This window comes from Chiloscyllium plagiosum, unplaced genomic scaffold, assembly GCF_037043375.1.
Source record: "Chiloscyllium plagiosum isolate Xiang-an unplaced genomic scaffold, Cpla_swu_hap1 HiC_scaffold_23, whole genome shotgun sequence".
Lineage (NCBI taxonomy): Eukaryota > Metazoa > Chordata > Chondrichthyes > Orectolobiformes > Hemiscylliidae > Chiloscyllium > Chiloscyllium plagiosum.
The window spans coordinates 58,313,023-58,335,321 of NW_028270161.1; the positions used below are offsets into that span (position 1 = coordinate 58,313,023).

The 22,299-nt window shown below is 42.8% G+C and overlaps 1 protein-coding gene across 1 annotated transcript in view; it reads right to left on the reverse strand.

Moving 5' to 3' along the window:
• Window positions 1-10,380: 10,380 nt before the first annotated feature.
• The window catches only part of LOC122561441 (uncharacterized), a 154,714-nt gene continuing 142,795 nt past the window's right edge, over window positions 10,381-22,299 (reverse strand). Inside the window, exons 16-18 of the mRNA XM_043713183.2 lie at window positions 21,018-21,160; window positions 14,843-14,977; window positions 10,381-13,255 (exon numbers count right to left, since the gene is read on the reverse strand). Coding sequence (XP_043569118.2) covers window positions 13,129-13,255; window positions 14,843-14,977; window positions 21,018-21,160 — 405 coding nt within the window. The 3' untranslated portion in view covers window positions 10,381-13,128. The remainder of the gene's footprint in view (window positions 13,256-14,842; window positions 14,978-21,017; window positions 21,161-22,299) is intronic.

The following is a 22,299-nucleotide window of genomic DNA, read 5'->3' on the forward strand; positions in this document are numbered from 1 at the left end:
AGGTGTCAAGATTTACTAATTGAGCATTGTGAAACCAGAGTCTCTATGCCCACTATGGCAAAGTAATGTCAACAATATCGCAGTAGCTGACTGTAAGCTTGGGGTTAACTCCGCAAATGCAGAAGTAACGTACGTTCAGCTTGAAATGATCAGCCTGGTCCCTGGCACAACAGAAGACAGATGTGAAAATTTTCCACTTTTGGTGGTGCAGCTCCTTAAGTAGGCTCCAGTTTGAAAGATGTATGCATTATGCTTTCGCTCAATCTGATTGTTTTCTTGGCAATGTCAATGTAACCAATGCAAACAGAAATTTAAGTGTGATTTATGTTTTGGCATACTCAAATTTTCATGATCTTTGGTGACACTTTTAAATCATTATACTCAAAACCAGTCCTGCCCTCAAGACTGGCCATGACTGTAGGCTGAAATACCTTTGTTATAAGGACACTCATTGAAATCTTTGGAATTATTTTTGTTAATTTATGAAGAAATTGATGATCAATGATACTTCATTTTAGAGTCATAGGAATGTGCAGCTAACTAAAAAACATGAATATATTTGATAGTCATGTATTTTCAAACTCAAGCTCTCTTGTGGTGGATTGACAGTGATTTAAAATCTTATTTTTCATGAGAAACAATAAAAATACCTTCACCTTAACAAGCTAGCATTTAAATACTGACAGTAAACATTAGGCATGGGATTGAGAGTGATTTAGCGGTTTGGATCAGAGATTGGCTAGCTGAAAGAAGACAGAGGGTGGTGGTTGATGGGAGATATTTATCCTGAAGTTCAGTTACTAGTGGTGTATCACAAAAATCTGCTTTGGGGCCACTGCTGTTTGTCATTTTTATTAATGACCTAGATGAGGGCGTAGAAGGACGGGTTAGTAAGTTTGCAGATGGAGTTGTGGATAGTGTTGAAGAATGTTGCAAGTTACAGAGGGACATAGATAAGCTGCAGAACTGGGCTGAGAGATGGCAAATGGAGTTTAATGCATAAAAGTGTGAGGTGGTTCACTTTGGAAGGAGCAACAGGAATAAAAGTACTGGGCTAATGGTAAGATTGTTGGTAGTGTAGAAGAGCAGAGAGATCTGTGTCCATGTACATAGATCCCTGAAAGTTGCCACCCAGGTTGATAGATTTGTTAAGAAGGCATGTAGTGTGTTAGCTTTTATTGGTAGAGGGATTGAGTTTCAGAGTCACGAGATCATGCAGCTGTACAAACCTCTGGTGCGGCTGCACTTGGAGTATTGCATACAGTTCTGGTCACCGCATTATAGGAAGGATGGAGAGGAGATTTACTAGGATGTTGCCTGGTATGGAGGGAAGGTCTTATGAAGAAAGGCTGAGGGACCTGAGGCTGTTTTTATTAGAGAGATGATTTAATTGAGGCATATAAGATAATCAGAGGGTTAGATAGGGTGGACAATGGGAGCCTTTTTTCCACAGATGGTGATGGCTAGCACGAGGGGACATAGCTTTAAATTGAGGGGTGATAGATATAGGACAGATGTCAGAGGTAGTTTCTTTACTCAGGGAATAGTAGGGGCGTGGAACACCCTGCCTGCAACAATAGTAGACTCACCAACTTTAAGGACATTTAAATGGTCATTGGATAAATAAATGGAATAGTGTAGGACAGATGGGCTTCAGATTGGGTTCTGAGCTGAAAATGTGTTGCTGGAAAACCGCAGCAGGTCAGGCAGCATCCAAGGAACAGGAGAATCGACGTTTCGGGCATAAGCCCTTCTTCAGATTGGTTCCACAGGTCAGCACATATCGAGGGCTGAAATGCGCTGCTATGTTCTATATTCTATGTTATTGAATAATGTCTTGGCCGAGTAAGATCAGAAGAGATTGGTTTTAAAGTGACTGATAATCTGAGACATCACATCAGTCTCTTTCGGGTTGTGTCCTGCTGGTGGTTCTTCAAGAACACCTTCAACTTTAAAGAAGCCAACATTTAAAATGCCAAAACTGGGTGCCAATGAAAGATTAATTGGAATGAATAATTTTCTGAAATTCGCCAAATAATACCTCCTAGATTTCTTGCATCTTAGAACTGGGCCTTAAAAACACCCTTGAAAACGAAACCCAGATGCAATGAATAACTTCAGTATTCTAGGCAGCAGCTTACAGAGGCAACGAAGCCACATAATGAAATGCGTCTATGCAAGTTTTAAATGATTTGTTCCAACAATCCGATTCCTGTGAACTGCTATAGAAATGTAAATAGTACTTAGAGGCTAACAAGCTTTGGAACCAGTGTGTCTGTATGAACTCCCAGTGCTAATTCCAAAGAACTTAAGTTCCACAGAACATTAATGTCTGATGATGTTGTTAAGCCAGAGCCTTCCCCATTGAAACATCTTCCTTTTGGACTATTCATGTGTGAGATGGTACATTCATACATATTGCAGCAATCAAAAGCAGGAGGAGTTTGCAACAATCATTGTCATGGGTATATTTTTTCTTTGGTAGTTTTAAGAAACATGCATTTATTAGTAAGTGCAGCAACTTCTCAAGGTTTAATGGCATGAGTTATGGGAGCTGCATTAGTAAATATTGATCTAACATGAGGAGAAGACATTTATAAATTTATTGATATTGCAATAAGTTTTAAAAGGATATGAGCTTCCACTATTTTCTCCACAACAACAGGTTCAAGCTATAAGACAGCACCAGGGTCCCAGATTCGATTCCAGCCTCAGGTGACTGTGTGGAGTTTGTACATTCTTTCCGTGTCTGCGTGGGTTTCCTCCGGGTGCTCCGGTTTCCTCCCACAGTCCAAAGATGTGCAGGTCAGGTGAATTGGCCATGCTAAATTGCCCGTAGTGTTAGGTGCATTAGTCAGAGGGAAATGGGTCTGGGTGGGTTACTCTTCGGAGGGTCGGTGTGGACTTGTTGGGCCAAAGGGTCTGTTTCCACACTGTAGGTAATCTAATAATAAGACTCCTAAGGATACGATAAACAACCTTAAACCATTTAGGAGGTGCAGTAGGCCGTTCAGCCCATTGAGTCTGCTCCACCATTCAGTGAGATAATGGCTGATCTGGTAATGTTCAACACCACTTTCATGCCTTTTCCCCTAAACATTTTATTTCCTTATTGATTGCTGATCTGTCTTCAGGTCCTGAATATAATGATCCAACCTCGACAGACCTCTGTGGTAAAGAATTCCAGTTTCTCAAACCGCAGAAGAAATTATTCCTAATTGATCTCTTAAAAGGGAACCTCTTACTCTGAAATCTATATCCTCTGGTTCTGGAATTGCTCAAAAGCTGTAACAGCATTTCTACATCTACCCTGGCAAGACTCTAAGAATCTTGTATATTTTAATTATGTGCTGAAAATGTGTTGCTGGAAAAGCGCAGCAGGTCAGGCAGCATCCAAGGAGCAGGAGAATCGATGTTTTGGGCATGAGCCCTTCTTCAGGAATGAGGAAAGTGTGCCAAGCAGGCTAAGATAAAAGGTAGGGAGGAGGGATTTAGGGGAGGGGTGTTGGAAACGCGATAGGTAGAAGGAGGTTAAGGTGAGAGTGATAAGGTGAGGGTGATAGGCCGGAGTGGGGGTGAGGACGGAGAGGTCAGGAAGAAGATTGCAGGTTAGGAAGGTGGTGCTGAGTTCGAGGGTTGGTACTGAGACAAGGTGGGGGGAGGGGAAATGAGGAAACTGGAGAACTCAGACAGTCCTCCATTTGGATCAACCTTTGTACTGGCTCCAGTGCAGTGTGTCCTTCCTTGAATAAGGGGCCCAAAACTGTTTACAGTGGCTTGTATAGTTTTAGCAAGACCTCCCTATTTTTATACTACATTCCCTTTGAGATAATGGCCATTGTTCTATTTGCTTTTCCTATTACCCACTGAATTTGGATGCTGGCTTTTTGTGATCCATGGACAAGGAAGTCAAAATCCATCAGAGCTACAACTTTCTGCAGTTTTTTCACAGTTTAAATAATATACACACCCCTTCAATTTTTTCCTGCCACAGTCCTTAAGCTCATATTTTCCCACAATGTAATTCAGCATTGAGTATAGGGGTGGGAGGTCATGTTGGAGCTGTACAGGACATTGGTTCGGCCACTTTTGGAATATTGTGTGCAGCTCTGGTCTTCCTATCGCAACGATGTTGTGAAATTGTGAAAATTTACAAGAATGTTGCCAGAGTTGGAGGATTTTAGCTACAGGGAGAGGCTGAATAGGCTGGGGCTATTTTCCCTGAAGTATCAGAGACTGAGGGGTGAAGGTTTATAAAATCATGAGGGGCATGAATAGGATAAACAGACAAGGTCTTTTTCCTGGGGTGAGGGAGTCCAGAACTAGAGGGTTTAGGTTTAGGGGCAGAGGGGAAAGATATAAAAGGGACTAAGGGCAACTTCTTCACACAGAGGGCAGTACGTGTATGGAATGAGCTGCCAGAGGAAGTGGTGGAGGCTGGTACAATTACAACATGTAAAAGGCATCTGGATGTGTATATGAATAGGAAGGGTTTGGAGGGATATGGGCCAGGTGCTGACAAATGGAACTAGATTAGGTTAGGATATCTGGTCGGCAAGGGCGAGTTGGACCGAAGGGTCTGTTTCCATGCTGTACATCTCTATGACTCTATATGCCAAGTTTTTGCCCACTCAGATTAATTGGAAAAATGCAGAACGACAGATCAGAAAAATTACAGAGAAACATTATAGAATAATTATAATGAGAATCTTTAATTGCCCAAATATATACAGCGATTATGTTCGGGAAGGTTTCCTGCAGCGATATGTATCCAGTCCAAGAAGAAATAATATACTGGCCATGGTTCTTGAAGTGGATCATGTTACTGAGGGAAATATTTAATAGACTCGTGATCATTGTATTGTAAGTTTACGATGATGAAGGAAAATGACAATAGTAGATCCAGCATAAGAAAAATCAATTGGTGGTGAGCTGACTTAGATAGAATTTTTTTAGATAACTTACAGTGTGGAAACAGGCCCTTCGGCCCAACAAGTCCACACTGACCCGCCGAAGCGCAACCCACTCATACCCCTACATTTACCCGTTTTTTTAACCTAACACTATGGGCAATTTAGCATAGCCAATTCACCTGACCTGCACATCTTTGGACTGTGGGAGGAAACTGGAGCACCCGGAGGAAACCCACGCAGACACGGGGAGAATGTGCAAACTCCACACAGTCAGTCGCCTGAGTCGGGAATTGAACCCGGGTCTCTGGCGCTGTGAGGCAGCAGTGCTAACCACTATGCCACCCTGGACCAAGAGCAAAGCTGGGCAGAATAGACTGAACTGAAAGTTTTTGCCACAAATCTGTCACTGAGCAATGGTTTCCCTTCAAAGGGGAGATGACTTGGATGCCTTGGTAGCTGATTTTTAACATAATCACTGGAGTAAATGTTGGTCTGTTTGAGTTCTCGAGTGGTGTTTTGATAACATAGCTGCCCAGAAAGGACTGTCATTGAGAAATTGTTGGAATCCATTATTAAGGAAATAGTATGATAGCCAATTTGCAGATGACACTGAAGTAGGTGGGAGCGTAAGTTGTGATGAAGAAATTAAACATTTAAAAATTGTTAGGTTAAATGATGAACCAAAATTCGCAGATGTAATGTAATGTTGATAAGTGTAAGGTTATTCATTTTGGTTGGGAGAATAAAAAGACAACTTATTATGTAAATGGAGAGAAATCTCAAATTTCTTTGATGCAGAGGGATCTGATGGTCCTTGAAGATGAATCACAAAATGCTGGTATGCAGGTAATGAAGAGAGCAAATGGAATTAAAGCATTTATTGCTAAAAGAATGAAATATAAAATTAGGGTGGGTTGTTGTAACTACACAAGACATTGGTGACACCGCAAATGGAATACTGTATACGGTTTTGATCCTCTCGCTTGTGGAATAATATAAATGCATTGGTGGCCATTCAGAGAATGTTCCCTAGATTAACTCCGGAGATGAAAGGTTTATCTTATGAGGAGAGATTGAGCCATATAGGTCTATACTCATGCAAGTTAAGAAGATTTAATTGAGGTATATAAGATGCTAAAGGGGATTGATGAAGCAGAGATCGGGCACATGTTCCCTCATGTGGGGTAATCTAGAATGAGAGGTCAAAGTTTTAGGATAAAAGGTAGCAGATTTAAATAACAATGATGAGAAATGACTTCTCTGAATCTATGGAATTCACTACCCCAGACTGTGGTGATGCCGGGACACTGAATAAATCTAAGGAGACATATTTTAATTAGTTAAAGGGTTAAGGGAAGAGATTAGAAGAGGAAAGTCAAGAAGAAATTAGATTAACCATGATTGCATTAAATGGCAGAGCAGGCTGAATTGCCACCTCCTGCTCCTAGTTCTTATGTACTTAGCAGGTTTAAGCTTTGCAGTCCTGCCTCTTGCAGTCGTAAATGCTGGTGCGGAATTAAAGAACTCACTGGAGGAGGGGGCTCTACAAAAATCTCCATCCTCAATGATAGGGTAGCCCAGCATATCATTGAAAAGGATGACACTGAAGTATTTCCAATCATCTTAAGTCAGAAACGCCAAGTGGATGATCCATCTCTCCATCCTCCAGAGGTCCCAAGCATCACAGATGCCAGTCTTCAGCATGTTCCATTACTCCACATGATATTAAGAAATGAGGCACAATTACAACATTTAAAAGTCATCTGGATGGGTATATGAATAGGAGTTATCCCAACTCTTTGTTGGTTAGCCGATCCTCTATCCGTGCTAATAAACAGCCTCCAATACCATGGTACCTCATAATAACGATAAAATACTGCAGATGCTGGAAACCTATAACAAGACCAGAGAATACTGGAGAAACTCGGCAGATCTCACAGCATCTGTGGAGAGAGAAAAAGAGAAAAAAACATGCTGTGTCTGATATGATTTCTTCAGAAACCCAGAGCAAGGGATCTTATGTTGTTAAATAGTCTTATACCTGATACCCTATCAAATGTCTTTTGGAAATCCAAATATGTTAAATCTACTGGTTCTTCTTTATGTACCTTGCTTGGCACCTTCTCAAAGAACTGTAATAATTTGTCAGACATGATTTCCCCTTCATGAAGCCATTCTCACTTTATTTGACTATATATGTGTCTATTATTACATCCATTATAACAGTCTAATATTTTTCTAACAATAGATGTGAAGCTAACTGGCCTACAGACAACTGTTTTTGACTCCCTGCTTTTTTTAAAAAAAGGTGTTACATTAGCAGCTTTCCAATCCTCTGGGACTTTTCCAGAAACCTTGCAAGAAACCACAAAATCAAACTGCAGGAAGTTATTTGAACATAGAGAAATGTTTTTAAAGCTAACATCCATTAATATGACTTTTTTAAAAACCCTGCCCAGCTGTGCTAATCCAAAGCAGGTGGTGTGTTAACTGATGTGAAAATAAGTTTGAGCAGGGCAGGTGTGGAAAAGACTTTTGAAAATGGGTGCAATTTTGGGTGAAAGTGATATTGAAATAATCTCTATCCCATACCCTTCATCTCAGTCTCACATAGATGCATTTTTAATAAAAAAAAATGCTTTGACAAATCTTTTAAAATGTAAACTTAAACAAATACTGTAGTTTCAAAGGAATAAGGAGTTGAGTTGATTGCTTTATAGTTTACATGGTTGATAGAGTGGTCTAGCATATGGACCACAAGCTGGACACAAGTAAATTGACACTTGCTTCAATTGTTGACAGGTGCCAGTGATTAATTTATCAACTGTGACTGGTTGTTGCTTGAAAGGTAAGCAACCCTTACCTGTTTCCAGAAGCAAATCCAACATTTTTGGTTTTACCTTCACTTCTGCTGTTGTTAAATATATGTTAACATTTGCAGCCATTGGATGACTTTTCAGAATGCGATGCTCCCACATTGAACAACTAAATGATCTTAGGCTATCCTGGGCCTTGGGGAAGCAGTAGCACTTCCTCAGACAATGTTCTAACATGGTCTGGCACTAAAGATGGTTAACCAATGTAGCTTTAATCTTGTAGCTGCAACTAAGTGACAGTCAATAGGCAATGATGTAAAGTAGCAATACATTTAGAACTGTAAAACTTGTATTTGCAGTCACGTGTCACCAATGTACCCTCAGAAGCTGTTTTCATTCCTCTCTTACTACGTGCAAGTTGAAGGGCAGTCCCCACTGACAGCAGTTAATCTGATTCATTGCTGGGCTTTAAACATGACATAGCACTGGGAATTCAAGGAGATCCCATTAACAGCCAGTACTGCTGCCATTGCTGAGCTCACGATAGTGCGAGAGGCATTCATTCATCCCTTGGCGGTCCCTTGTAGACTGCTTCCACCCTCAAGGTGAGTCTATAGATAGCTGTACAGACTGATGTGGCTACTGTAGGCTCTTTTACACCTGGGACAGAAGGTAGTCACGGGAAGGTTGGGTGGGACACTTTTTGCTGTTTTCGCCTGGCTTCCATTTTCTCCTGATGGCAAGTCTCGAGTGCTCAACACCTTTCCAGATGCTTTTACTCCACTTTGGACGGTCTTGGGCTAGTGATTCCATCGTGTCTGTGGGAATGCTGCACTTTGTCAATGAGGCCTTGAGAGTATCACCGAAGCACTTCCTCTGTCTGCCTGGTCTTACTTGCCTTTTCGGAGCTGGGATTATAGCACCTGCTTGGGGAATGTTGTGTCAGTCATGTGGATGACATGCCCAGCTCATCTTAATCCATCAAAGGTGCCTCAATGCTAGGGATGTTGGCCTGAACAAGGACGCTGGTGTTGATGCGTCTTTCTTCCCAGTGGATTCACAGGATCTAATGCAGGCAGCATCAGTGGTACTGCTGCAGCGACCTGAGGTGTCTGCTGTAGACAGCCATATAGGAGGACAATACGTAATGAGGCAAGCTGCAGAGAAGTGTGTATGAAAACTAACAGCACCTCATGGTGAGAAACCCTCCATGCAAATCCCAAAATTGGCACTTAGCTGATTTTTTTGTAATATTCATAGGTTACTAATACTATGTGGGAAAGGATAACCTCCTCGTTATAATAGGCAGAAGAGTTACGGCAGCATGGTGTCATAGTGGTTAGCACTGCTGCCCCACAGCGCCAGAGACCTGGGTTCAATTCCCGCCTCAGGCAACTTTCTGTGTGGAGTTTGCACATTCTCCCCGTGTCTGTGTGGGTTTCCTCCCACAGTCCAAAGTTGTGCAGGTTAGATGAATTGGCCATGTTAAATTGCCCATAGTGTTAGGTGAAGGGGTAAATGTAGGGGAATGTGTATGGGTGGGTTACTCTTCGGAGGGTCGGTGTGGACTTGTTGTGCCGAAGAGCCTGTTTCCACACTGTAAGTAATCTAATCATAAGGACTATAAATAGATTTATTAGATATCCCTGAGTATCTAGTTACATTGCATTTGAGATGCATACTTCTGTCTTGAGACATCAGCTCAACTTTAGAGTGAATACACATAACGACTAACTATTGCTTTTAACATTAAGAACAATTTCTGAAGCACACCAGAGACTGGCTCGCTCCTTCCAGCAACAGTCTTTTATGTCCTGATGGGTGGAGCTTGTCTTGTGATATCAGTTAATTCTTTCAAATCCTAATTGTTTTATACATCAGATACCTGTTCAGTCAAGATTTTAATCATTAATTCCACCCAAAATAAAACACCTTGTCCCACTCAGATTCTGCCTTTCTGAAAATGTACAGGATTGCGGAGTAGTTGAGGAAGATGAGAATACATTTGGAGTTAGAAAGAAAATGTTCACCCCAATCCCCATCACCCATTAAATTCCCTCCTGAGCACCTTGTATTCCCTACTGGCCCCTGTTCACATTTTCACTAACTTCTCCATTTTGCCCCCTGAACCCATACCGATCCCAGTCCTCTGGGCCTTCTGTGTTGTCAAGGGCCACCTGCACCATCGCCTTGCATGAAGCAGACCTTACACTCCCTGACCTTCCAACTTCTACCCTATCACATCCAACACTCCCAATGAGCCTCCTGCAGCAAGGTATCCCCCGTGCTCATGATCATCCATGGACAGAAATTAGGAGGAGGGCCAGCCTTCCTCCCCTGGACCAACTGTGCCCCATCCCTGGATAGATCATGCCCATCCTTGCCCCGCATCACCCCCATTTAAATCATGCCCTATCCTTGCCCCACAGCACCCCCTATTTAGACTGTTCCATCCTTGGCCCATTAATCGTCCCTCCCTCCCATTAATAATCTGAACTTTAACATGTTTAGCTCTCAGGGCTTTAACATGGCTCACAAACAGTCAGATTCTAGTCTCCTCCCCTTCGCCATTTTGTACTTGAAGACCTTATGCTGCAATATGTTACAAACATTGTGTATCACTACATGGGCAAAACAATAAATACTTACCCTATAACCCAAGAAAAAGTGAAGGTCACCTTTTGTATGCAGTCATATCTGAAAGGAGGGATTTCTCAATTGGATAGAAGTTAATTGGGAAGGTCAACTTTAATTTCAGTTATAATGAGATGCAAATGCATGCACATGAGCTCTCAGACCACTTGTCGTCATGAAAGTTGACCTCCTATTTGAAATTGAAGAACTGAGTGTTAGCCTACAGCAAGAACCTGGTTTCTTCAGACTCTTGGCTGTTTAAACTCACCCACCCACCGTTCTCCTCACCATCTTCCAGAGCACAGCTTCCACATAATGACTTAGCCCTGGGTTCACAGTCCGTTGTATTACACTTTGCAGATGATACTGAATGCAGAGATGTAGCAAACACTGAAGCTAATAGGAACACGTTGGCGAGAAACCAAGGGAGACTGTTCAATTCTCTGGTAAAATGGTCAGGAAATTAACACACAGAAGTGTGAAATGATATGTTTTAATTTAACAAGGTAAAACCAATCGATAGTAAAGTTTTAAACAGAGGATGATGGGTGTGATGTAAATTTGGCAGCTAAAGGAGTCCTTGTCAATGGTGATTCTCAAGAGGCCAGAATTTCAGGACCGCAAAAGATCTCAGTGGGTTATAAAACTGGGAGAGATTATAGAGATAGAGGGGAGTTGAGCATGGAGCATTTCGAAAACAATAACAAAAGTTTTAAAATTGAGGCATTGTTTAACTGGGACCAATGTAGGCCAGAAAGGTTACGAGTGTACAGGACTTAGTGTGAGTTATGATTTGGGCAGTAGGGTTTCAAATGGCTTCAAGATAGTGGAGGCTGGAAGATAAGATTCCACAGTATTTGAATAGTCAAATCTAGGAGCAATATGACATGGATGGGGGTTTCAGCAACAAAGGAACTGAGAGAAGTTGATATTGGGTGGAAATCTGTCTTTGGCCTTCTTTCTTTCTAACATTGCTCAGGCTTAGTGTATGACTGACACACAGGACAGGCCAAGGCGGATACAAAAGAAAAATACGGCAGATGCTGGAAATCTGAAATAAAAATGAAGTGTTGGAGAAACTTCAGCAGGTCTCTGTGGAGAGAGAAACAGAATTAATGCTTCAGTTCAGTCAAGGGAGAGTTAGGGATGTAACAGGTTTTTAAACTAGGAGAAGGGGATGACAGTGGTAAGAGGATCATTGAGATATTAAATTTTTTAGATAAAAGCAAAGAAAGGGCAAATACCTAGAGCAAATGTGAATGGTAAGATAATTAACAGCTACCATGTAAAAGAGCAAGAGAGAGTAAAATCAACACCAGCAAAGGAAAAGGTAATAGATGGGGAGGTGGGAAAGTTTAAAATTGTTGAAATCAGTGTTGAGTCTGGTAGGCTGTGAAATGTCTAGTCTCTTGCTCTTTTGAGCTTCACTGGAAAACTGCAGGAGGTTGAGGAAACAGACATCTCAGTGGAGTAGGTGAAAAGTTAAAATGGCAGGTAACCCGAGATTCAAGATCACAATGTGAACTGAACTGTTATCCACAAAATGGCCTTTGATCTCCTAATGTTGATGGATGAATATAGTAGACTAAATTGAAAGTATGACCAAATAGCATTGGAGGAGAAGGCAACTATAATGGAATATGTGGAAGGCAAATTGGGAGACAGTGTGGTTGACAATGTCCAAGACGGTACTGAAATGGAAGAGGGACAGTAAGTCGCAAATACACTATCTGGGGAGGTGGTTGCCTAATAGTATTATCGTTAGATTATTAATCAGGAAACTCACCTAATGTTCTGGAGACCCGAGTTCAAATCCTGCCACGGTAACTGGTAGAATTTGATTCCAATAAGTGCCTGGAATTAAGAACCTAATGTTGACTATGACAACACTGCTGATTGTTGGAAAAAATGTCATCTGTTTCACTAATGCAACAAAGGAAATCAGCTCACCACCACCTTCTCGAGGGCAACTAGGGACAGACAATAAATGCTGGCCCAGCCACCAACTCTCAAGTCCAACGAGTGAATTAGAAACAAATCTGGGCCTTTGCACTCGGTGGGATCAGTGCTGTGGTGAGGAGCCTGAACCAAATAGTGGAAGCACAGTTGTGTTCCAGAACTGGTTTAGGCAACATAAATTAAAACAGACTACATTAGGAGCATGGAAAGGATTTGGCTTTTGTTAATGTAGCATACATATTTAAGAAAAAGACTGGAGTACCAAGAGCATTGTTATCTTAGTTGATGGTTTGTTCTAATGGCCAAAATATATTGAATCACAGCTGCAGAAATCCAAATGTATTTTTAGTGATGAATACTGGATGAATGTGTCTTTATCAACAATCTGGGGTGAATGTCTGTTTAGTAACAGTCCCTCAGTGAATGTGCATTTTGTGCTGGTCCCTCATCGAATGTGTTTTGAATTATGGTCTCTGGGCAAATGTGTCTTGAGTGGTGGCCCTTCAGTGAAAGTGTCTTTAGTGATCAACCTGAGACATTCTTCCTGGGAAAGATACCATCTTCTGCCCCCTCAAATGCTGAGCTTCGAATGTGGTTGTACTAATCTTGAAAACATTTGATGGCTAGGATTAAGGATGACATGGAACTCTTGAGCAGCACAATCATCTCATCCTGCTATATTTGGTCAGAACTAACAACAGTTTAACAGTGATTGTTATCAGGGAGGAACTGTAGGAAGTACACCAGCTGACGTATTCTGTCCACAATGTACATGCAGCAGCTCTCTGCTAATGCCCAGAAAGCTCTCAGTTGGGTCTTCGGGAACAGCTTTCCAGCATGCTTTCCATTATTTCAGATGGAATTCTGTCTGTGTTGCAACAGATATTTCTCTGGGTCAAGCTAAATGCGATGAAATCCTGGATGGTTGCAGCTCTGGAAAAGAAAAGAAAGATTGTGTCTGATTCTGGGACATGACTGCACTCTCCTATTTTCTGCCTATCGTCCACTCTAGCTGTTAGCCCGTCGTAGCACAGGATACTATCCCAGTCACTCTCTGACCTGCTTCCCATTGATGGGGATAGTGAAGTGTTTGGAAAGGGTTTGGGCTGTGCCAAAGTGTTGCTACTTCTGTATTCACCTTCACTGCCACTTGGCTCCTCTCACTCCCTAGCCCATGGACACTGACACCCATTGGAACCATCTCCAGATTTGCTCACAGTGCATCCCACCTGCATATTGAGTGAACTGGGAAAACACTCCCACATGACAACGGGAGGCCAGCAATGAGCAAATGGGTGAGGCAGTCAGCAGCGCTGTAGGACCCAGACAAGGAGCACTTTTGTTGATCTTCAACAGCCAGGTATAGGCTCTCAAAGCCCTCCCAAACTGTGAGAGCTATCAAAATGACAAGGCAGGAAGTTTTATAAAATGGGGAAGAAGTACAAAAATGTAAATATTGATAAATTAGTGCAAGGTTTATGTTAGACTATCATAAAGGACTGTGCAGTTTGGGGTGTGTGACTTTAGAAAGAACTTTAGAGGGGCAGCATGGTGGCACTGCTGCCTCACTGCCAGGGACCCAGCTTCAATTCCAGCCTCTGGCAACTGTCTGTGTAGTTTGCACATTCTCCCTGTGTATGCATGGGTTTCCTCCCTCAGTCCAAAGATGTGTTGGTCAGGTGAATTGGCCATGCTAAATTGGCCCATAGTGTTAGGTGCATTAGTCAGAGGGAAATGGGTCTGGGTGGGTTACTCTTTGGAGGGTTGGTGTGGACTTGTTGGGCTGAAGGGCCTGTTTCCACACTGTAGGGAATCTAATCATATGCCAACCCTGAAGCTAATGAGAGGGTAACATCATGAGATGGTAATACCAGGAGGAAGCCATCTTTATGAGATATTGGATTCATTTCCCAAGGAGCACAAAAAGTACCAAGAAAATTGAAAACATATTTTACAACGATTCAGACTGACTGTGTAGGAAATGTGGTTGGGGTCTCAATAACATGGGGGCATCAGGCTATGATAGTGACTGAGGGTCTGTCAAGGTCTTCATGAACAGGCATCTGGGAACTGTTGCTCAAAGTGAAGTGACGAGGCAGAGACCATTCACCTTTATGAGGAAATGTTGGGCAAACATTTGAAGCAAAAAATCAAGATCACAAGAAGAGTGAGTGGACAGTGATTGGTTCAGTGATTGGGATCTAATAGCAAAGTGCCAGTCCAGGCAAAATGGGCTGACTGGTCTCTCCCCGAGCTGTCCAATTCTGGTACTATTGTTCATGTCAGATGCAAGTCATTAGATGGACACAAGTCAGAAAACTCCACTACCTTTCCCTTGGTTAATTACATTAAACCCATTTCCATTTTACTGGCTTGAGATTATGTAACTCAGGATACCAGGAACCAATGCTGAGACTTTGTCTCAGTACCATATCAGCAGATAAGTTTACATAGTGGGCAACCATTCCCATTCCCATTCCCATTCCCAATTCCAGGGCACCCAGAATCCATGCTCTTTACCTGTTAGCGGACTGAAAGCTACACGTGGTTTCTGGCTTAATCGAGGTTTCTGATTTAGGCCTTGCACTCCTGTCAGGTTGACGTTGCAGCGAAGTGTCATCCTGTGTGGTACTTGGCAACTTGGGCTCAGTGGAACTGGAGAGAGATTTGTCAATAACTTGTTTCAGATTAATGATTTGATTCAGCAAGTCTTTGAAAAGTTGTGCCAGATCTCACAATAAACTGTCATTTTCCACAATGGATTTAAGAATGATTAGACATCTTGTTATTGACACATGTCATCTTATACTTTGTTAAGCGGGAAAAAAAATTGAAGAAGGATTTTTAAAAACCAGAGTAAGCATCAAAATACTTAGTTATCATCAACAGGGGGAAAACAGAGGCCTAATTCATTCTAATAGTGACATCCAGACTCAAGACCCTCAGAGAAAATGTTTCTCCACATCCTCGATTCAAATTGGAGAGCGCTAATTTTCAAACTGTGTCCCCTAGATCTGTTCTTCTTTTTGTTTTGGATGAATTCCTGATTTACCCTTTCCCCTGATTTGCTGCTACCGTGAAACTTGAAAGGGTTCAGAAAAGATTTACAAGGATGTTGCCAGGGTTGGAGGATTTGAGCTATAGGGAGAAGCTGAACAGGCTGGGGCTGTTTTCCCTGGAGCGTCGGAGGCTGAGGGGTGACCTTATAGAGGTTTACAAAATTATGAGGGGCATAGATAGGATAAATAGACAAAGTCCTTTCCCTGGGATCCGGGAGTCTAGAACTAGAGGGCATAGGTTTAGGGTGAGAGGGGAAAGATATAAAAGACACCTCATGGGCAACTTTTTCACACAGAGGGTGGTATGTGTATGGAATGAGCAGTCAGAGGAAGTGGTGGAGGCTGGTACAATTGCAACATTTAAGAGGCATTTGGATGGGTATATGAATAGGAAGGGTTTGGAGGGATATGTGCCAGATGCTGGCATGTGGGACTAGATTGGGTTGGGATATCTGGTCGGCATGGACGGGTTGGACCGAAGGGTCGGTTTTCATGCTGTACATCTCTGTGACTCTATCACAGAGGCTGATACTCTGAGCACCAGTAACTTTAGAGTATTTGATATCTCAAGTCCTCTATGGCTGATAAAATTTGACTAACGTTTTGATAGAATTCCACAATGACTGAGGTATTGGTACATCTTTTACTCATTTACTCCACTGGGTATGGTGCCTTCAGCTGCAGGGACCCTAAGCTCTGGAATTCTCTCCCTAAACCTTCCCACCTCTCTGATTTCTGCTGAACCCTCTTCCTTCTATATCCTTAACAATCTCTCTCTTTGACCAGCTTTCTGGGCATCTGCCCAAATGCTTTACCAATTTTTTTCTAAACAACCTGTTCCTGGATGTTAGTAGAAAGTGAGGACTGCAGATGCTGGAGCTCAGAGTCGAGAGGGTGGTGCTGGAAAAGCACAGCAGCTCAGGCAGCACCCAAGCAGCAGGAGAATCTACTGTTTGGGCATAAGCCCTGATTCTCCTGCTCCTCGGATGCTGCCTGGCCTGCTGTTCCTAGATGTTATTACACACCTCTGGAGCAGGTAGACTTGAACTCAGGACTCCCAGTCCAGGGATAGGGACACTACCACTGTGCCTCAAGTGGCCTAATATTTTATCAAATTATCTTTTTAGCTCTCTTCCTGTCAGGACTGTTAAATATTAAAGGGGCTAAACAAATATTCTGATTTTGTTTTGGATATTAATAGACTTCAAGAGAATGTAGTAGTGAAAGCATTTGTTCTAGAAAGAAGAGTGGGGAGGTAGGCGATCAGTATGATTTTAAAATGAGGAGGAGAGCTGCCAGACCAGAACATAGACACATCTTTGAATTTGACAGGACAATTAAAACAAATATACAGGATCCTTAGGTTTATAAACAGAGACCTGGAGGACAAAAGAAGCTTTGGTGAATCACTGATCTTAGCTGGAATAACGTATCCAATTCTGGGCTCCATACTTGGAAAGGATGTGAAACATTGGAGACGTTTTATTGTCAGTGTACAGAACAATCCCGATTATCCGAACGAGATGGGTGGGAGTCCCTTGTTTGGTTAACTGATTGTTCGGATTTTTATGGGACCTTGAAATCTTGTTCAGATAATCCGAAATACGATGTTTGGATAACCGAGGTTTTTCTGTATACTGGAGTGATCACAGGAATGAGGAATTTGAGTTAGGAGGAAAGATTAAAGAGGCTTGATTGTTCTCATAGAATCAGACAGGGGAGACCAAGCCCTTTGGGCTATCGGGTCTGCATTGCCAAAACTACACTAGTCCTACTTTCCAGTACTAGGCCCATAGCCTTGAATGTTCTGACATTTCAAGTGCTCATCCTTTTTAAAGGTGATGAGGTTTCTCATCTCAACTACTCTCCCAGTGCACTCTGGATTCCTATCATTGTCTGGGTGGAAAAGATTTTCCTCGAATTTCTTCCTTAGTCATCACTGTTGAATAGTTTTTAAATGATGATAGTACCTGGATTTTTAAATTTCGTTCACCAGTACTGAACGTTGGACAGCTGATGGGAAAAGATAACGGTGAAATACAAAATGTGCCTCTGGGAAGGAAAGGCGGTCTAACAGCAGTATCCTCTCCCAAGCGAATCAGTCCAAACCTGCTCCACTGGCAGGATCTAGCACTTGTGTTTCTAAAGAAACGTTTTGGCATGAAACCCAGTCCCTGCAGGAGGATAACACCAAGATATTCAAAGCCTCTGTGAAGAGAGAGCGTGCTTGGTGTAAAGATAACAATCTCTCCTTCAATGTCAACAAAACAAAAGAGCTGATCATTGACTTCAGGAAGCAAGGTGGAGGGTACGCCCCTATCTACATCAATGGAGCTGCTGAGCTGGGAGTGTTAAGGTCCTGGGGAGTGACGATAACCAACAATCTGTCCTGGTCCAGCCATGGTGATGCAACCGTCAAAAAAGCACAGCAATGCCTCTACTTCCTCAGGAGGCTAAGGAAATTCGGCACGTCTGTAAAGACTCTTACCAATTTTTACAGATGCACCATAGAAAGCATTCTACCCAGATCCATCACAGCTTGGTATGGCAACTGCACTGTCCAGAACCGTACGAAATTACAGAGAGTTGTGAACACAGCCTGGCCCATTACCCAAACTAGTCTTCCATCCATGGATTCCATTAGACCTCCTGCTGCCTCAGGAAAACATAATCAAGGACCAGTTATACTCTCATCCATCAAGCAGAAGATACAAAGGGTTAAACACACATACCAACAGATTCAAGAACAGGTTTTTTTTCTCCACTGTGATTAGACTTCTGAATGGACCTCATATTTTAAATTTAATGTTTATCTCACTCAATGTGTACCTTCTCTACAGCTGTATTCCTCAGAATGGTGCTGGAAAAGCACAGCAAGACAGGCAGCATCTGAGGAGCAAGAAAATCGACGTTTCGGGCAAAAGCCTTTCATCAGAAATAGAGGAATATTTCTGATGAAGGGCTTTTGCCTGAAATGTCGATTTTCCTGCTCCTCAGATGCTGCCTGACCTGCTGTGCTTTTCTAGCACCACTCTGATCTATACTCTGGTTTCCAGCATCTGCAGTCCTCACTTTTGCCTGGCTGTATTCCTCACTCTGTTCTATCACCCTAATACACTTTGTATAGTATGATCTGCCCATACGGCACGCAAAACAAAACTTTTTGCTGGACCTAGGTATATGTGACATTAATAAATCAAATAAAAATCAAATCAAAGAGGTCAAAACAGACTCATTGACTTTCTGATTTGTGACTGTTCAAAGGGAGATACTTGCTCAGGAAGGTACTGAACATATTGAGAGAATTCATCAGGAACGCCACATACAGGAATCACCCTGCCTCTTTTATCTACCCAAACATTGACATTATCTGTCCCACATGTGACAGAATGACAGCACCATAGAACATGGACTGCAGCAGTTCAAGATGGCAGCTCACGACTACCTCCTCAAGGGCAACTAGGGATTATCAGTAAAGCTAGTGATGCCCATACCCCACCAGTGAATGAAAAAAGTCTGCTGATCGCAAATTGAACCTATCAGCCATCTCTGAACCCATTGAATTAAAGTGACAGCTATCCCAAGGGTCTATCAGAGAGCAACAGTAGATTCTTGAGGAGTGGGAATGACAGAGGGAATTTAGTATGGCACATGTACTTGCAGATAGGAAGTAAATTAAATTAAACACTATTGTGTAAAATTGACCATGACAGGTCAAACCTACTGGGCTTTGGAAATCTTGGATTCTGCTCAGAGTAAGAATCCATCCCTTGCTGTGTTGACAGCACTCCCCAGCTTTCCCACAAAGCGAGGCTCAGCACATGGAATGGAGCTGAGCAGAGACAGGAAGTGACATCAGCCTAGATTTATCACAGGCTGTCCCAGCTACCAAAAACCCCATTCTTTCTGGGAGGGCGGGGTTACAATTGAGGCCACCCTCTCTTCACTGACACAATGTTTGTAAACTAACCCCTTTCCTTTCTGTTCCCACAGTCAGACCTTTCCCAGGAACAGCAAAAATGAGCTGTGGATGTGAGTCGGCGGAAAAGAATGGGAAAGGCTGATTGTTTTCCCACTGTTCCCTGGGGAAGTATTAATTAACAATTCCAACTTGAGATGAAAAACTAAAGTGAGAAATTGTATCTCAAGAACAGCGGATGAATGAATTAGAGAGCACTGTAATATCACTGGGTCCACTAGAACAGCAGTGAGAGTATTAGAGAGCACTGTAATATCACTGGGTCCAATGGAACAGCCAGTGAGAGTATTAGAGAGCACTGTAATATCACTGGGTCCACTAGAACAGCAGTGAGAGTATTAGAGAGCACTGTAATATCACTGGGTCCAATGGAACAGCCAGTGAGAGTATTAGAGAGCACTGTACTATCACTGGGTCCACTGGAACAGCCAGTGAGCATATTAGAGAGCAATGTAAGATCACTGGGTCCACTGGAACAGCCAGTATTAGAGAGCACTGTAATATCACTGAGTCCACTAGAACAGCCAGTGAGAGTATTAGAGAGCACTGTAATATCACTGGGTCCACTAGAACAGCCAGTATTAGAGAGCAATGTAATATTACTGGGTCCACTGGAACAGCCAGTATTAGAGAGCACTGTAATATCACTGGGTCCACTGGAACAGCCAGTGAGCATATTAGAGAGCATTGTACTATCACTGGGTCCACTGGAACAGCCAGTATTAGAGAGCACTGTAATATCACTGAGTCCACTGGAGCAGCCAGTGAGCATATTAGAGAGCACTGTAATATCACTGGGTCCACTGGAACAGCCAGTGAGAGTATTAGAGAGCATTGTACTATCACTGGGTCCACTGGAACAGCTAGTGAGAGTATTAGAGAGCATTGTACTATCACTGGGTCCACTGGAACAGCCAGTGAGAGTATTAGAGAGCACTGTAATATCACTGGGTCCACTGGAACAGCCAGTGATCATATTAGAGAGCAATGTAATATCTGCATCCACTGGAACAACCAGTGAGCATATTAGAGAGCAATGTAATATCACTGGGTCCACTGGAACAGCCAGTGAGCATATTAGAGAGCAATGTAACATCACTGGGTCCACTGGAACAGCCAGTGAGCATATTAGAGAGCAATGTAATATCACTGGGTCCACTGGAACAGCCAGTGAGCATATTAGAGAGCACTGTAATATCACTAAGTCCACTGGAGCACCCAGTGAGCATATTAGAGAGCATTGTAATATCACTGGGTCCACTGGAACAGCCAGTGAGAGTATTAGAGAGCACTGTAATATCACTGGGTCCACTGGAACAGCCAGTGAGCATATTAGAGAGCAATGTAATATCACTGGGTCCACTGGAACAGCCAGTGAGAGTATTAGAGAGCAATATAAGATCACTGGGTCCACTGGAACAGCCAGTGAGCATATTAGTGCATTGCTATATCACCGGGTCCACTGGAATGATCACACTCATGAGCTTTGCTTTATCACTGAATGTTCAGGAACTGCTAAGCCAAGTACAGGAATTGCTGTGTTTGTTACATTGCCTCTTCAAACCTTTGTGGAATTCTGTGCCATCAGATTATTATGAAATGGCTGGCTGACAGAACGTAACACTGACTCGTGACAAAAAGACAGTTGATAAAATACCTGAACCTGAAGTCATACAGTAGGTAGCGGCCATTGGTGTAGTCGTCATATGTTTTGGTAATTTGCTTCATCAGATCCTTAAGACTGTTACTGTACCCATTAAATATGTGGTCAGCAAAGAGCAACTTGCCTCTTATGTACATCTGTTGGTAGCAAGGAAAAGGCCAAAGAAAAGCAGTCAATCAGCAGCAAAAGCTTAAGGAAGTCAAACACCAATAACTGGACAGAATGTTTAAAGAGTCGAGAGAGTGGTGCTGGAAAAGCACAGCAGGTCAGGCAGAACCCATGGAGCAGCAGAATCAATGTTTCAGGCAAGAGCCCTTAACCTCAGATGCTGCCTGACCTGTTGTGCTTTTCCAGCACCCCACTCTCAACTGATCTCCAGCATCTGCAGTCCTCACTTTCTCCTAGAACTTTTAAAGATCCTGGTAGTTATGCCTAAACATTATTGCTATCGTACAACAGACCTCGTTATCTAAAGAACATGGCTTCTCCTGTAGATACTGCATGGTATCCTCTATCACTAATCACGAGAGACATAGCTTAAACAAAGGAGGATTGCTGGCAGTTAACTTCCTCAACAATCCTTATTCACTCCCACATACAGGTAGAAGTGACAAATACCACAAGGTGCCAGGAATGGTCATCTGGGGAAAAATACCAGTGGGCTGGAGTCCTGTGTATATTGAAACCATTTAAAGATAGCAGATTTACTTCCCTAGAGGGTGTCAGAGAACCAGATGTGTTTTGATGACAATTGCTACAGCGAGGTTTGACTTCCAGGTCCTTTTATTGAATTTAAATTCCATGGTAGAATTTAAACCAAGGTCCCAGAATGTTAATCTGTGCATTTGGGTTGCTCATCTCCCCTCCCCCCACCTCATCCCAGATCCCACTGCGCAAAGGACACGAGAATCTTCTCTACCACCAAATCTGACGTCTGGAGGAAGAACTTCTGCCTTGGGACCCACCAACCACATGGCATCAATGTCATCTTCACCAGTTTCCTCATCTCCCCTCCCCCCACCTCATCCCAGATCCCACTGCGCAAAGGACACGAGAATCTTCTCTACCACCAAATCCGACGTCTGGAGGAAGAACTTCTGCCTTGGGACCCACCAACCACATGGCATCAATGTCATCTTCACCAGTTTCCTCATCTCACCTCCCCCCACCTCATCCCAGGTTCTTGGCGCCGCCATCTTGAACTGCCCCACCTGTCCATCTTCGTTCCCATCTATCTGCTTCACCCTCCCATCCGACCTATCACCATCACCCCCCA